Source organism: Dromaius novaehollandiae, chromosome 23, assembly GCF_036370855.1.
Source record: "Dromaius novaehollandiae isolate bDroNov1 chromosome 23, bDroNov1.hap1, whole genome shotgun sequence".
Taxonomy (NCBI): domain Eukaryota; kingdom Metazoa; phylum Chordata; class Aves; order Casuariiformes; family Dromaiidae; genus Dromaius; species Dromaius novaehollandiae.
In genome coordinates, this window is record NC_088120.1 from 7,531,548 (window position 1) to 7,546,061 (window position 14,514).

The 14,514-nt window shown below is 65.2% G+C and overlaps 1 protein-coding gene across 1 annotated transcript; it reads right to left on the bottom strand.

Annotated features, from left to right (window-relative positions):
- Nucleotides 1-139: 139 nt before the first annotated feature.
- On the bottom strand, nucleotides 140-14,290 carry LIN28A (lin-28 homolog A). Its single transcript, XM_064525046.1, has 4 exons — nucleotides 14,013-14,290; nucleotides 13,099-13,277; nucleotides 4,804-4,988; nucleotides 140-3,538 (listed from the first exon to the last, which is right to left on the bottom strand). Exons 1-4 carry the CDS (start codon nucleotides 14,041-14,043, stop codon nucleotides 3,325-3,327), a joined length of 609 nt encoding a protein of 202 aa, XP_064381116.1. The 5' UTR covers nucleotides 14,044-14,290; the 3' UTR covers nucleotides 140-3,324.
- Nucleotides 14,291-14,514: the final 224 nt, after the last annotated feature.

Genomic DNA, 14,514 nt, shown 5'->3' on the forward strand with positions numbered 1-14,514 from the left:
CCCCCATCCCCGGCGCTGCCTCCCGCTCGCCCCCTCCACCCAGCCCGCTGGCAGCCCCCGCTCCTTTGGGTCTGGGTTTCTCAACCTCGCAGCCCCGGGGGAGGAAAACAAAGAAACCGTACCCAAAACATCACCAGCAGCCATTGCCCATGGTCTTTATTTTTATTTTTCCAGAAAAGAAAAAAACACATTTTACATAGTTGGTACAAAAACAAATTTAAAAAAAACGAAAGGAGGGGGAAAAACCCTGCAGCGACAGGAATATTGGATCTTGCTGCAGGGACTCCAGCAGGAAATCTGCTCTTTGGAAAGCCCGGCTTGGGTGAGACCCCTGAGCGGTGCACAGCCACCACTTCTGTCCCCCCCTCCCACCCACTTCATAAAAATTCAAGAGTTTCACACAAACAAGCTTTGGTTGCTAGCAGTAAACATGGAGTTACATTCTTCCGTCTCCTAGTAGACAATCGTGTGACTCAAGGCTTTTGCACCAGGGGAGAAAACATCTCTTGAGGGACATTTTTTCCTTATACATTCAAATGCTCCCCTATTACAGCTCGACCCTGAGTGCGCAGCCTCGTCCACCTGCAGTTCACGCGGTCCCGTAATGCATAGTGCCCAGCGCCTGCAGCCCTTGCATGGGCAGGGCAGGTGATGATGCAGCAATTTATTAATTATTGTCAACATACAGGAAGAACCACAAGAGCAAATGCAATGAGAAGATGCAAAGCAAGAAATTCTATCTTCTCCAGCGTGGCTTCCCTTCACAGATAAAAATCCCTGTTTTTTTTTTTTTTTTTTCCTTGAATCCTGGCACCTTACTGGCCCTGAGAAAAACCTGAGCAATTCACTAAGCCATTTACCATTTGCTTTAGTCTAGGACAGGGATGGTTACAGAAGTCATCTCCCCACACAGGCAGAGGTGCAAGGCAGAGTACACAGAGAAGAGCCTGTCTCCCTGGTCCAAAACCTATTAGATGCTTTGGCTATTTTTTTTCCTTTTTTCTTTTTCTCTTACCTTTGTAAACAATAATCGAGGAGAATACTGAGAGAAAATGGAGAGATTTACAGAGATATTTACACATACTAGACATCTAGCAGAAAGTCACCAAACCATTAAATTGGAGGGGGAGGGGAGAGGTTCTACATGATTCTTCAAGACAGATACAAGAGTTGGGGGGCAGCAGTTTACCCGGCACAAGCAAGGTGACGCGGGAAGGCCGGGGTCCCCCCGCAACGTGCCAGCGGGACCCAAAGCCCGGGCTTAGACACGCAACCCAGTGCGCTCTATTGCATTTACCCCGTTCAGACAAAAGCGGTCATCCTGAAGCAGGTTCGTACAGATCCCACAGCTATTCAAGAACTAAAAGGCCTTCCCCCACCCTCCCGAAAAAGAGACCACCACCTCACCATAAAAACTACTGTAGCAGAGCAGGGAAGCAGCCAGGGGAGCGACTCCGCGCCCCGGGCACGGGTAGGGTTTGGACGGCACGAGACGGCCTAAGCCAGCCCCACGATGGGTCCTGGTGGCGAGGACGGAGCGGGTGCTCCCTACCTGTCCCTGTCCCGATCTACATCTACACCTATCGCTACCTAAAAAACAGTGGAAAGCGTGTCCACGCTCCGGCACGCCGGCCCGGCGAGGTGGCCTCCCAGGGCAGGGCCCAGCCGGCCCCGGGGCGGCGAGGTTTAACACAGCGTCGCCGTCCGCGGCCCCAAACCAGGAGCGCAGAGCTTCCCCCGGCCGCCGCGAGCGGACGCGTGTGCCCGAGCGCGAACGCGAGAGAGGAGCAGAGCAGAGTCTGCAAAGACACCGGGCTGGGAGAAACGCTGGGGCTGGGGAGCCAGCGCGGGCTCTAGCAGCTGGGCCCTTCCCCTTGGCACCGCCTGGCTTCTCCGTCCCCTCGCGCGGAGCGACAGCCCCAAATTCCTCCTCGGTCCGGTGGGGAAGGGAAAGAGACTATGAAAATACAGCTCGAAAGAAAACAAAACCCAAACATACCAAAAAACACAACCAAAAAGCTCAACGACACGTCAGGCGACCTAGCGAACATCCAGTGAGGTAGATCTACGCTTCCCGTACAAACTTTGTCACGTCTTTGTGCTGTTAGAAAAAACCCTCCTCTCTGTCCAGCGCTGGGCTGCAGAGGCATTTTATCCCTGAGATTGCTCGAATACCTGAGAATAAGTTGCAGGAGTTAGGTCCTTTCTCTCTCTCTCTTTTTCTTTTTTTTTTCCTTAAAGATTAAAATATACAAAAATACAAAAACAGAATATTTATATTAAAAAAAAAAAAACGAAGACGACAAACAAACCCAAAGATACGTCATTCACGCACATCCTAGTGCAGGTTTCACTCGGCGCTGGCTGCGGCACGGACGGGGAGGCTGGGGGAGAGCGGTCCGCCGGAGCCGATAAATAAAGGCAGGGCTGGCGGGGCTGCCGGGAGGGACGGCAGCGGCCAACGCGCGGCGTCACCCTTCTCCTCCGCCCGCGGCGGGGGCTCGGGCCGGGGGCGTCCGGGGCCTGGTTTAAACACCCGGGCGGGAGGAGCAGAGGCATGTTTGTATCCCACGTGGGTTTGATCCAGACCTGGGCAACGCGGTGTCTAGATCAAGCCACGTTTCGGTACGCGGAGCCCCCGGGCGTGTTTTATATGCAGCATCTGGGGGAAACTCTACCAGCAACATCCCGGGGAGCAGGCACTGCTGTGTCTGGGGCTCAAGGTTTCCCGTGCGGTTTCCTCCCGGACGCAGCCCAAATCCGGGCCCTGCCGGTGACAGCGATGGGGGCGACGGCAGGAAACCGCGCTGCCCGCGCTGCACCCACCGCCCCGTCACTCCTGCATCCCTGGGGACATGGGGAGGGACGGGGCGGGGGGACACCGCAGTGGTCCCCACGCAGCTTGCCTTCGCCGGCGATGCTCTTCCACGGCCGGAGCCGGTGGGAGGCTCGGGAGAGGAGGCACCGCCAGCGGCTCCCCGGGATGTTGCTGCTCTGCTTCTCCCAGCGATGCTGCTCACTGGCTTCGTTTAGAAAAGGAATAAAAGCGAATCGCATGCGGCTTTTTTTCAAGCTGGAAGAGGTGCACTGGGCACCGCCTCCCCCCAGTTTTGGAGCCATCCCAATTAAAGCAGGGCTCTTCCCAGGCCGTGCCTGGCACACGGAGGGCCGCGCGGGGAGGCAGCGGCAGGGCCCCTCCGCGAGACCCTGCCGCCGCCGTCGCCCTCCCTGCCCGCTCCGCCCGTCCTGCCCCCCCCTCCAGCACCGCCCGGTGCCCCGTCAAAGCCGCTTGGCCCCGGCGGAAGCCCCCCCCGGCGCCCGCCATCATTCCCGGCTCTCGGGGAGGAGGCCCGGGCTGTGCATCTCCTCCTCCTCGCGGCAGCAGGCAGCCTTGCCCTGCGAGCCGGGCGACTGCTGCGCCTTCGCCGGGCAGTTGGCCACCATGTGGGCGATGCTCTGGCAGAAGTGGCATTTCTTGGGCTGCGGCGGGAGCTTGCACTCCTTGGCGTGGTGGTCCAGCCCGCCGCAGTTGTAGCATCTGGGGGCGGGGGAGAGGTTTGAGGGGGGAGACCCCAACGAGGCCGGGTGCTGCCGCAGCGGGGCCTGGCCGACGCGCTCGTGCACGTCCCGACGCCGGGCTGCCACGTGCAAGCGGGTCCAGCGGCCATGGCCGGCCGGTGGCACCCGACAAATTCTGCATGCATAAAGCAGCCCTGCAAGGGACACGTCCCCTGCCCCACGCTGCCACCCTGAAGTCACCCCTTCTCTGTCCGGAGACCCGTCCCCATTGCAGGAGGTCGCGCACCCCGGGAGGATGCTGGTGGCATCCATCCATCCGTCCATCCATCCATCCTGCTTTCCTGGCACGTGGGGCACTGCTTGTCCCCAGGGTCAGCGCCAGGCTCTGCCGCGGGTGACGCGGGAGCCGGGTCGGGGGCTCCAGCCTCTCCGCACAGCCCCATTCCCAGCGGGGCTCCCGGCGCCGCGGGAGCAGCTCGCTCTTTGGGGGAGGACGGTGGCTCTCGCAGCGCAGCCCCCGCAGCTCCCAGTCCCGCTCCAGCACGGCCAGTTTGGGCCTGGCCCAGTGGTGCTGCTTGCACCCAGGAGATGGCAGCAAACCCACGTGCCGAAACCAGGGACGGCGGGCACAAAAACCGGAGACATCATGGGCACAGACCCCTCCGGAGAGGGAGCTGGCTCATATCCATTTTAAATCCTGCTCGGGTCTAGGACGGCCACAACCATTTGCTTTCCTTCTCCTTCCCGGTCCCCTTCCGACCCCTCGGCAAATCGCTCGTGGCGACGGCCGGGTGCAGGCGCCGCTCGCCAGGCAGCCGGGACTGGGAGGAGAAGGGTGACGGGAGCCACAGCGGAGGCTGGCAGGAAACTCGCCCCGGGGCTGAGTGCCGCCACGGGAGATGCTGCCAGGACGTCCGGCCATTTCCTGACCCCCAACAAGGGGTTTTTCTTGGGAAAAAATCCCCCCGGCCGGCTCAGCCCCATCACGCGACCACAGCTCGCGTGCACGACGGGAGCGTCAGCCTGGCGCATCCCCGACCTCTGCCCTCTCGCTGCTGCTTTTCTGCCCTTTCTCCAAAAAGCTGCATCTGCCACGCATTAAAGCCTGAAGGAAGCGTCTTCCCCCAAGGAAAGACCACTGCTCCCAGCCTTTCCCAGCGCCAAAGCACCCCTCGGGGGTGCAAAAGAGGCGCCAGCGGACGGGGACGCTCAGTGCTTCGCCCCCGCCGGCTTGGAGCCCAGCGGCTCCTCCCGGCCCCGGCCCCAGCCCCGCTCGCCCCTTACCGGTCTCCCTTCGATCTGCGTTTCTGCAGGCTCTTGCCCTTCGGTCTCCTCTCGCTGCCGATGCAGAAGACGCCGCCGGGGCCGGTCACCCGGATGGACTCCAAGCCTTTGGACGACTTCTTGAAGGTGAACTCGACAGCTTCGCCCTCCTTGAGGCTGCGGAAACCCTCCATGTGGAGCTTGCTCTGCGGGAGGTGAGGGATGGAGGGGGTCAGCGCCGCGGCTGAGGGACCCTCTGGCTGGCGCACGAGGGCCCCAAAATGCCAACGTGCCCCTGAGGCCCCGCGTTTGCAGACAGACATTACCCAGGGTGCAGATGAGGGGTGCAGAGGTCCTGAGCCCCTCGCTTCTGCACCAGACCCGAGCTTGCCATCATGGCTGGTGGGCCACGACGAGCCCCAGCCCCGCAAGCATCGTCCCATGACGTGAGGGACACTAACGTCCCCCCATGCCCGCCCAACCTGATCCTGCCCCAGCGAAACGACGGCCCCTGACTTGGCATTTCGCGCTTCCCTGCGGAGAGGCAGGGCCTGTGGGATGCGCAGTGACCCCCCCGCACACGTGCACTGGCAAACCCAGGTTTCTCTGTAACCACAGCCACAGCGCAGAGGCTGTAGCACGCCGGTGTAGAGCTCGGGGCCCCGAGGGAGGCCTTTGCTCGTCCCTCCCTGCTCGGCTTCCCAGAACAATGAGCAGCTTTTCTCTGGGGCCCGAAGGCTACGGTTTCCCGGTGTGACACGGCGAGGCTGTTACCAAAAATGTGAGTCTCTTCTGGCCTTAGCTCACCCAGGTCGGCGGTCCTTTTCCCCGAGCATCCTTAAAAACCTGTTCTGCCGGAGCCTGGCGCTGCTGGCCCCGGGTCTGGCTAAACCCAAATGATACATCGCTTTTGCTGCAGCTCCATTCAGCTAAAGCCCTTTAAACGCTCCCCAAACTAAGCAGCCGTTTGGCCCTGGATCATCCATGCTGGTTGCAGCTCTTTTCCCTCCCGGGATCGCCACAACACCCCAAAATCAAACTCGGGAGTTTGGAAAGACCCAGATTGGGGGGGGGGGGGTTGCTAGGGCGAAGGAGGGGGAGCGAAGAGCGAAGGGGGCTTTGCTGGCAGAGGAGGAGCCGCTCCACCTTGCCGGCCTGGCGCGGGCGGCTCCGCTTCCCGGCAGAGCCCGGCGCCTGGAGCGGGACCCTGCTTTTTTATGAATGGAGCCTCTCGCCCATTCATGGGCTCCTGAGTCAGCGTCACGTGGCGCCGCTGCCCATTCTTCCCGCGGCGGCGCCGGGCGTGCGCTGCCCCCGGGGGCGCTGCCCTCACCTCCCCCCCCCCGCCCCCCCCCCCCCGGCACCCGCCTGCAAACACCCCAATAAAGGCGGGGAGGGAGGAATAGGGTGGCTGGTTGGTTTTTGAGTGGGCTCTTCCAGGATGTGCCTGCTCGCAGGGGCAGGGGAAGGGGGGCGGGGAGGCGGTGCGGCTGCAGGAGTGACCCCCAAGCCCCCTTTCTCTGCGGCTCCGAGTCCCCTTCCTTTCCCAAGCCTCTCCCAGGGCTTTCCCCGCTCCAGGACCTGGCTCCGGGCTGGACGGAGCCGGCGTGCTGGGGAAGGAGAACCGCTTGCCGGGCCGAGTCGCCCATCTGCCCCGTCCATTTGCCCGCTGGGGCGGTTCAGGGTGAGCCGGGCTCCCTGGGAGGGGATCGCGCGAAACCTTTGCTCTCTGGCCCACTCCAAAACCAGCACCGAGCCACAAGCCACCAGCTCCCTGGTGAGGACGCACTGGGGTCCCGGGCGTCAGCACCCAGCTCTGCCCGGCCGGGCCGGTCCAGCCAGCCCCGCCACCCATACCGCGCGGGCTAAGGCCGGGGAATGCGCTGAGCCGCAGCCGGGTGCCGCTCAGTTTGCCCGGTGCCGAGCGCCCCGGGAGGTGCCCAGCGCCCCGGGAGGTGCCCAGCCCTGGCGGCAGGACCACACTTGTCCCTGCCGGGAGCAGGAGCTTCGCCTCCGAAGCAGCCGCCCAGCAAAGAGCGTTGGCACCGGGAGCGAGGCGCGAGCCCTGGTCGGCCCCTGAGGACGGGCAAACTCGCTGCACCCCAGGAGCACGTCGGAGGCGAGGAGGAGCCGCGCTGCGCTCCCTGGCCCGGGGGGCATCTCCGAGCGCGGGGGCCGAGCGCCAGCCGCCTCCCGCAGATCTTTATCGGAGGTGTTTACAGCCGCAGCCGGCCCAGCTGTGTTTACACGAGCCGGGATGAAAACTCCCAGGCGCTGGCCCTGCGCGCCGGGACAAAGCCGCGCCGCCGCGGGGGGCGAGAAGGGCCCCGGCCGCCCCGACGAGCCGCGGGAGAGCGGCCCGGGCTCCGGCCACCGGCACCCGTGGGCACCCGGGATGCAACGGCCCCGGGTCCAGCTTCTGCCTCCACAGCCCCCCAGCCCAAAACGCCTGGCACCCCGTTTCGGCAGGGCCAGCGAGGAAGAGCGGGACCGAGGCAGAAGCCGCCGCAACGTGCCGGGGAAGCTATTTATTTTCCCGGAGCGGGCGAGGATGACAACGGCCTCCCCGGCCCCCCGGCCCCCTCCGCCAAAAGGCCAAAGGAAACGCCCTCTCCCCGGGGAGGGAGGGGGGCAGCGGCCGGGGCGCCCCGGCCCCCCCCCACCCCCGCCGCGGCCTTTTGAAGTGAGCTGCGAGTGGCTGGTGGTCCCCGCGCATCCCCTGCCCCCTTCCCAAAACACAGGCATTGCTGGCATTCCTCTGTTATCAGATAGGTAATCAAACTGCAGCCCATTGAATTAGCTGCATACCTCCTGCATCTGAAAGGAAGGGGCCCCGCGCCCCCGGCCCGCACCACACACAAAGCGGGAGCCTTCCCAGGCCCCCGCCCCCCCCCCCAAAATAAAGAGAGGCTGGGGGGGGGGCTCGGAGCGCGAGGAGCCGGCGCTGCTGGCGGGGGGCGCAGGGGAGGCCCCCGCCGCGCCACCGGCCGGGCAGCGAGAACAAAGGGCTGTCCCTGTCCGCTGCGCGCGCCGGGCAAATTCCACGAGTTCCAGGCCCCCGGCGGGGGGAGGAAGGGAGGCCGGAGCGGACACGGCCTCGCCGAGCCCCGCGCTGGGCAGAGCCGGACGGCGAGGCCGGCATCGCCTCCGCGCGCCCCGTTGGGTGGTGGTCAACCCTGGGAGCGGGCGCTGGGCGGCCCAGGCGGGAGCGATCCTGCCCCGGGGAGCCATCAACCCCCGGGAGTGATCCCACCCCAGCCCTGCTCTCCCCCTCACCCAGCCGGACCCCTGGGGAAAGGGGCGACGCGGGAAGGAAGGGAGCGGGCAGCACCCCGGGACCCGCCGCTGCAGTGCCAGGGTTTCAGGCCTGGCCCCACGGCGGCTGGATCAGTCCCGAGGGGTTGGTTTCGGTGAGGGGTAGCGTAGCAACACCCCAGACTCGCTCCAGGGTTGGCCTCACAAAGCGTTGGCATCCTCACAATAAAACCGTGCTTTAAACCATAGCCTAGCTCAGGGATTTAATTTGCCATCATTAGGATCCAGAGTCAACCATCGGGGCGAGGAACAGCAGCAGAGGCTGCGCCATTCACTCCAGCCTCGAGGTGCTGCTTTGGCAAAGGACCTCCAGCGTTTGGCCACCGAGGAGCCGGGCGCCGGGGGGGCTTGGCCAGCACCGGGGTCACCGTTGCCCCCGCGGCTGCCCCGGCGCCGGGCAGCGCCGCACAAGGACACATTATTCCCGGGCCGGCCGGTTAATCAAACCATCTTTGTGTGCGCAGGGGCCCGGGGCAGAGCAGCCGCTGCACCTCCAGCCTTATCTACGTGGGAAAACGGCATCCTTTAAACTCGGATCTCCTGGAAAACACGCCGGGCGCGGAGCTAAGGGCGGCTCTGGGGCCGCGAGGCCGGGGCGGTCGGGAGCTGGCCGAGGCAGCGCCCGGCACAGCAGCCCCGCGAGCCCAGCTTGGCAGAGCTGAGGGCGCCAGGCCCAGCTTGAAGACGGCATTAGGCCCAGCTTGAAGACAGCGTTCACAGCCTGGCCCCAGGCGCAGCTCTGCCGCAGACGCCCCGGCCGCGGGCTGGACCCAGCGCACTGCTCGGCAAGCGCGGGATTTTCCAGCACCCGTGGGAGAACCCGCTGCTGCGGCTGCAGCCCGTGCGGACGCCGCGCCGTTCCCACCCGCCCCATTCCCTGCGGCTTCCCCAATCGCTCCGCCGGTTTTTCCTGGCGCCGGGAGCCATGCGGTCTGCTGCAACGTGGCTCGGCCCCGCGCAGGGCGGAGCGGGGATCCGCTCGGACACGCGGCCCGGGAAGAGGAGCCTCTTCCACCCGAAGCCCTTGGGACGCAGATGAACAGGACACCCGCCTGCAGGAGCCGGTCCGGGGAGCACAGGGAGCCTCACCGAAATATTTCCACTACTTTCTAGTTTTGCCCTACTGTATTCTGCAGCAACAGTCCCAAAGGGTTTTCTTCTTATCCAAACCCAACCAAAATAAAGTTACTTTCCTGCCAAGATACGGGTTTAGCTACTCATACTCTTAATTTTCTGCAGCGAAGCAAATCAAACCAAACACTAGACACTACTTCTGAGGACGAGCATCCATCGGGGCTCCAACGCACCAGCTCATCTGCCCCAAACCCACCGCTTCCCTTTGCTCCGTTTGCTTTTCAAACCCCCCTGACGCAGCCAAACCTCCCCGGCTTTCCAAGCCGGACCCGGCGCGGGGAGGCGGCTGGGAGCACCGGGCTCTGCACGGAAGCTAATCGGGATCAGCTGCTGCGTATTAATTCCATGCTCCCAAATTCAGCATGGGAGCAGGGCGGGTTTGCGCGTCGCGGGGCGGCTGCACCCAGCTCGTGAGCCCGGCCGCGTCGCTCAGCCCGGCTTCGGACCCGGTTTATTCCCCAGAGGGGGGAAAGGGCAGCAGGGAAAGGCGGGAGCGGGGCTCAGAGCCGCGGGGCTCCTGGCCTCGCCAGTCCCCTCGGAGAATGGCAGAAATCCCATTCATTTGGGCCAGTTTATCTCGGAGACCATTTAAGGGTGTTTTCTCTGCCGGCGCGGCCTGGGGCCGGGGCGCTGGGGGAAGGGATGTGCCTGCAGCCATCAGTTAATCTTTAGACAGAGACAGGAGCCTTTTTTTGTGTGCGCTGAGGGAGCTGCAGGGGCGGAATAAAGCCGCGCTCTTTCGCCGCTCGGGATCGGATGTCGCGGCCGGATTCCCGGGACGCGGCGCGCACGCTACGCAGCTTTGCGCCAGCAGCAGTTTCAAAAAACAACCGGGAAAAACACAAATTTTTTGCTCCTGCCTCCCCTCCCCCATGAAAACAGAGATGCCAAAGTGCATTTCGACCCCAGGGACCCCTTCCCGAGGGGCGCGCTCGGCCCCGGGTGCTCCCGGCACGCGGACGCGGGGCGCTCGGTGGTGCCCGGGATGCCCATGCGCCGGCTCAGGGCTGGAGGCCGCATCCTGCCCGAGGCCCGACCGCATCCATCCCTCGTGCGCAGGACCGGCTCGCCACGACCCCGGGGACCAAACCCCCGCGGCGAGCGCTGCGGACGGCTCCCAGCTTCGCCCGGAAGCTCCCTTTGCCAAGGGCACGGGAAGGGGCCAACGAACCGGCTAAAATTGCCTTTTCCCAGACTTTAGCGCTGCCGGGCTGGTGAAACGCCCCGAGGTGCTGAGCCGAGGCGCAGGGCAGCGTGTGGCTCCCCCGGCCCGGGCAGCCCCTGCGAGCCGGGATGCTCCTGCAACCGGACGCCCAGAGCGGAGGTGCGAACCCAGGGCCGCATCCCCGGGGTGAAACACCGCAGTTTGGGGGGTTTCACCAGCATTAGCTGGATTTATACCGGCCGAAGACCCCCAGCCCCTTCGTGGGCGCTGCTCAGGTCTCTGCATCCCCGGGGCGACCTGCTCCGCTGGGCTTCACCTCTGCCTCCCCACAGCCCCCAAATGAATCCATCGCCAGCGTCCAGGGGAGGCATTTTAACCCAAATGCCTCATTTTGGGCTCACAATGAGGGGGAAAGGCAGCCCCGAGGAGCCCTGTTAGTCTCCTGTCCTGCCGAGATTTTAATCTCTTTGTGATCAGATAAAGGGCGAGAGAGATGGAGACGCGCTCCCCGCAGAGAGGGGCCATTCAGACCTGGTTCCTGTAATAAAGTGATTTAATAGATCTAAAGAGGCCAATTCCCTTCTTTCTCCCACAATTACTTCCTGTGGGTCATCATTCACGTATGGAAATGGGGAGGGGAGGGGAAGGGACGGGGTATCGGGGCGCCGCTAAACCTGAATGTCTGGCTTGGGGCACCGTGCACAGCCCGGCACCCCCACGTCCCCCCCACGGCAGCGTTTGGCTTTTGCCCTTTGAGGTCTGACACGCTGCCCGGGGAGCAGAGACGGCACCGATGCTGCGGGAGGGCCTCGATGCCGGGACGGGGAGCCTGCCCGCTCCCTCTCCCCGGGACGCCCAGGACGGCACGGCTGAGCCGCCAGCCATGATGCTCCTGGTTTCTCCGCAGCTCAGCCGCGGGAGAGAAACGACTTTCCGCGGTAGCAGCCCACGGCCCATTAGGCAGCTTGGGGCTGATGGTTCCTCGCGTGGACAAATCCGCGAGGAAGCTCCCTGCCCTTCGCCGTGCGCACGGGGCAACCGCACGTGGCACCCGCTGCCTCCCCGCTGCCCTCCCCGGAGCCATCCGCGCGGTCCCGAACGTGCCGGGACGTCGCACGCCGCCGGCCGCCACAGTCGGGGCTCCCCGCGTCCCGCTGTGCTTGCAGCCTTCCCCAGGCGCCGAGATGCACCGGGCAGAGACGCCCCGGCTCATCCCCTCTTCCCGCAGGAACGCGGGTAGGAGCAATCACCAAACTCGACTCTCCGGGGGCGACAACCCTGCGCAGCCCCTCCGGTTGGCACTGGCTGGCACCGAATCGCCCCGGCGTGCAAAGCCCCGTGGGCTCCCCGCGGCGAGGACCCGGCGCCGCTGCGGCTGCCTGGGGGCCGGCGGGGCTGCGTGGGCTCCCCCGGCCGAGCCGGGCCCTTGCGGCGGATTGAGCCGCATTTAGGGCCAGGACAGCGGCTGCCACAAACAGCGTTTCGTGCTGCATCCCGAGGGAAAGGGATGCGGAGCAGCCACGTTTGCTCACTTGCTAGATCGGTCCGGGCAGCACAAATCCCGCGTGGCTGCTCCCAGCCGCACCAAGGGAAACACCCGTGTTTGCTCCAGAGATGCTGGTGCCACCCGGCCCCAACAGCCGTGGCATTCCCGTGGCATTCCCGCGGCATTCCCGTGACCCCCGGCAGAGCCGAGGCTGCGGGAGAGGGGAGCCGGCGCGCTCAGCGCAGCCGCGTTTCCAAGCCCCCGCCACCCTCTCGGGCGCCGTCCTAGAGCCCGTCCCCAGCTCCCCCGGCTCGGCCCCGGCTGCACGGGCAGCGTCTTCGCCCGCCGGCAAGGCGATTCGAGCAGCCGCAGCCCCGAAGCGGCGATTCCCCGTTGCGCTGGGGCAGATCACGGACCGGACGCACGCGGCACTGCCCCACTCGGAAAGGCGCTTGCAGCTCCCACCCCGACACCCGGCAGTCACCACGATACGCTATTACACACTATACATGTTATACAGCATCCATAGGGGCATGTATGTGACTCCACGTGCCTTTGCGCCAGCCGCAGCTGGAGCAACCACGCAAGGAAGAGCCTCGCCATCCCCGCACCAGGGCAAGTTTCGGGGAGGACTTTTGTCCCCCCCGAGTGCAGCACAGGCACCGGGCGCACAGCACCGCACCAAAGACCGTTTTGTTCCCCTAATTCCCAGCGCCGGAGCCCCGGGCAGAGCTAAAGCCTCCCGCGAGGATGAGCCGCCAGCCGGGGAGAGCCCCGGCTCGGGGCTGCCGGGACCTCGCACCGGGCGAGGGGGCACAGCCAGCTCTGCCCTTGCCCCGCGGGGCGAGCGGCATCTTCCCGAGCCCGCGGGCACCTGCTCCCCCCGGCCCGCGGCCCCCCGCCCGGCTCCCCGGGGAACCATGATGAGAAAATGAAATCGCTCCGGGATCGGTTTACAGGGCCGGTCCCTGGAGGGGAGACCCGGGCCGCGGAGGGGCGAGCGGCCCCCCCTGCCCTCCCTCCGGCAGGCTGAGGGAGAGACGGGCTGGGGGGGACAAGCCCTGAGCTGGGGGGGTCCCCAGCTCCCCGGGGATGCCAGAGCGGGGGGAGCGGTTGTGCCTTTGGAGGCGGCGTGGGGGTCCCCATCCCGACCGGCATCCCCCGGGGGTGCCCCCTTTCCCCCCCCCGGGCAGACGCCGTCCCCGCCGCCCCGTACCTGGTGCACGAAGACGTCGACGGGCGAGTCCAGCGCCGCGCCGCCCTTGGCGGTCATGGAGAGGAACCCGAAGCCCATGCGGACGTTGAACCACTTACAGATGCCGGAGCCGTGCAGCAGCTGGGGCTCGTCCTCGGCCTTGGGCGACTCTCCGACCGGCTCCTCGCCCGTCTTCGCACCTGGGGACAGACCGGGAAGCGGCTGAGCCCCGGGGAGCCGAGGGGCCCCGGGACCCCGGAGCCTCCCCTCGCAGCGCGGGCTGCTCCCCGCTGCCCCAGGGGGCCAAATCCTGCTCGGGTCCTGCGGGGAAAAGGCAGCTCCTCTCCCCAAACGCAGAGGTCGGCTCTGCCTCCGGGTGCGCGCAGGGATCGCTCCAGGAGCCGGAGGAAACGAAGGCAGCTCCTCCCGGCACGAGCCGGGCAGTGCCGGGGTGGGACCCCCGAGTCCGTCCCTCCCTCCCCCCAAAAGAGGCTGAACCCCTTCCCCAAAAAACCCACAAACAAACAAATCCTGAAACACAAAAAAGGAAAATCTCCCCCAAAATACCAACCCCGAATCGCCCTGTCCCCAGCAAGCCGCGCTGGAGAAAGCAGCTCTCTTCCCCCCTCCCAAGTCCCCAGCCGTCCGGTGGCACCGGGAGCCCCCGGCTCAAAACCGACCCCGACCCCCGGGGACAGCCCCAAACTTCTGGGCTCATCCCGGGACAGGGAGCAAGGCGAAAAACCCCAAACCAAACCAAAAGCAAAAAAAACGCCCGGCCCAAGCCGTGGAGCGGAGGCGGCGGGGCCCAGGCGTGCTGCGGGGCGCAGCGGGGCGCGGAGGGCCGGGGCTGCGCGGGGGCCTGCGACCGGCCCGCGGCGCCGTTATTAATAATCGCCGAGCCGAGGCCGGCTGCGACAATAATATAACTTAACCTGCAAACTGCTGGTTGGAAACAGACCCCATCCCGACACTCGCTTGCAAATTCCGCGCTGTGGCTGTTACCGCCTCCTCCCTCCTCCTCCTCGGCCAGCTTTGAGGGTATCAGCCCAGCCAAAAAAAAAAAAAAAGAAAGAAAAAAAAAAGCAAGCAACAAAAAACCCCAGCTTAGACCCCGACAGGAGGGAGCCGGGAGAGGTTTGACTCCATCTTCACTCCAACAATAGGGGTGGGAGGGAGCGCGAGGGTTTTTTCAAAGGCTCCCAAATTCTCGGAGACAATAGCGGCCCCCGCCGCCCCCGCCCGCCTCGCAACACCCCGGCACCCACCCGCGGGGCCGGGGGGCGCGGGGCCCCCCTCCGCCATGCCGCCGCGCCGGCCTGCGCCGCCCGCCCCGCCGCGCCGCGGGTTCGAGCCCGCCCGGGGGGCGCCCGCCCTCCCCCCCACGTGACCCTAATTAACCCCCCCCCGCGTTAATAGCGATACATTCCGGGAGGG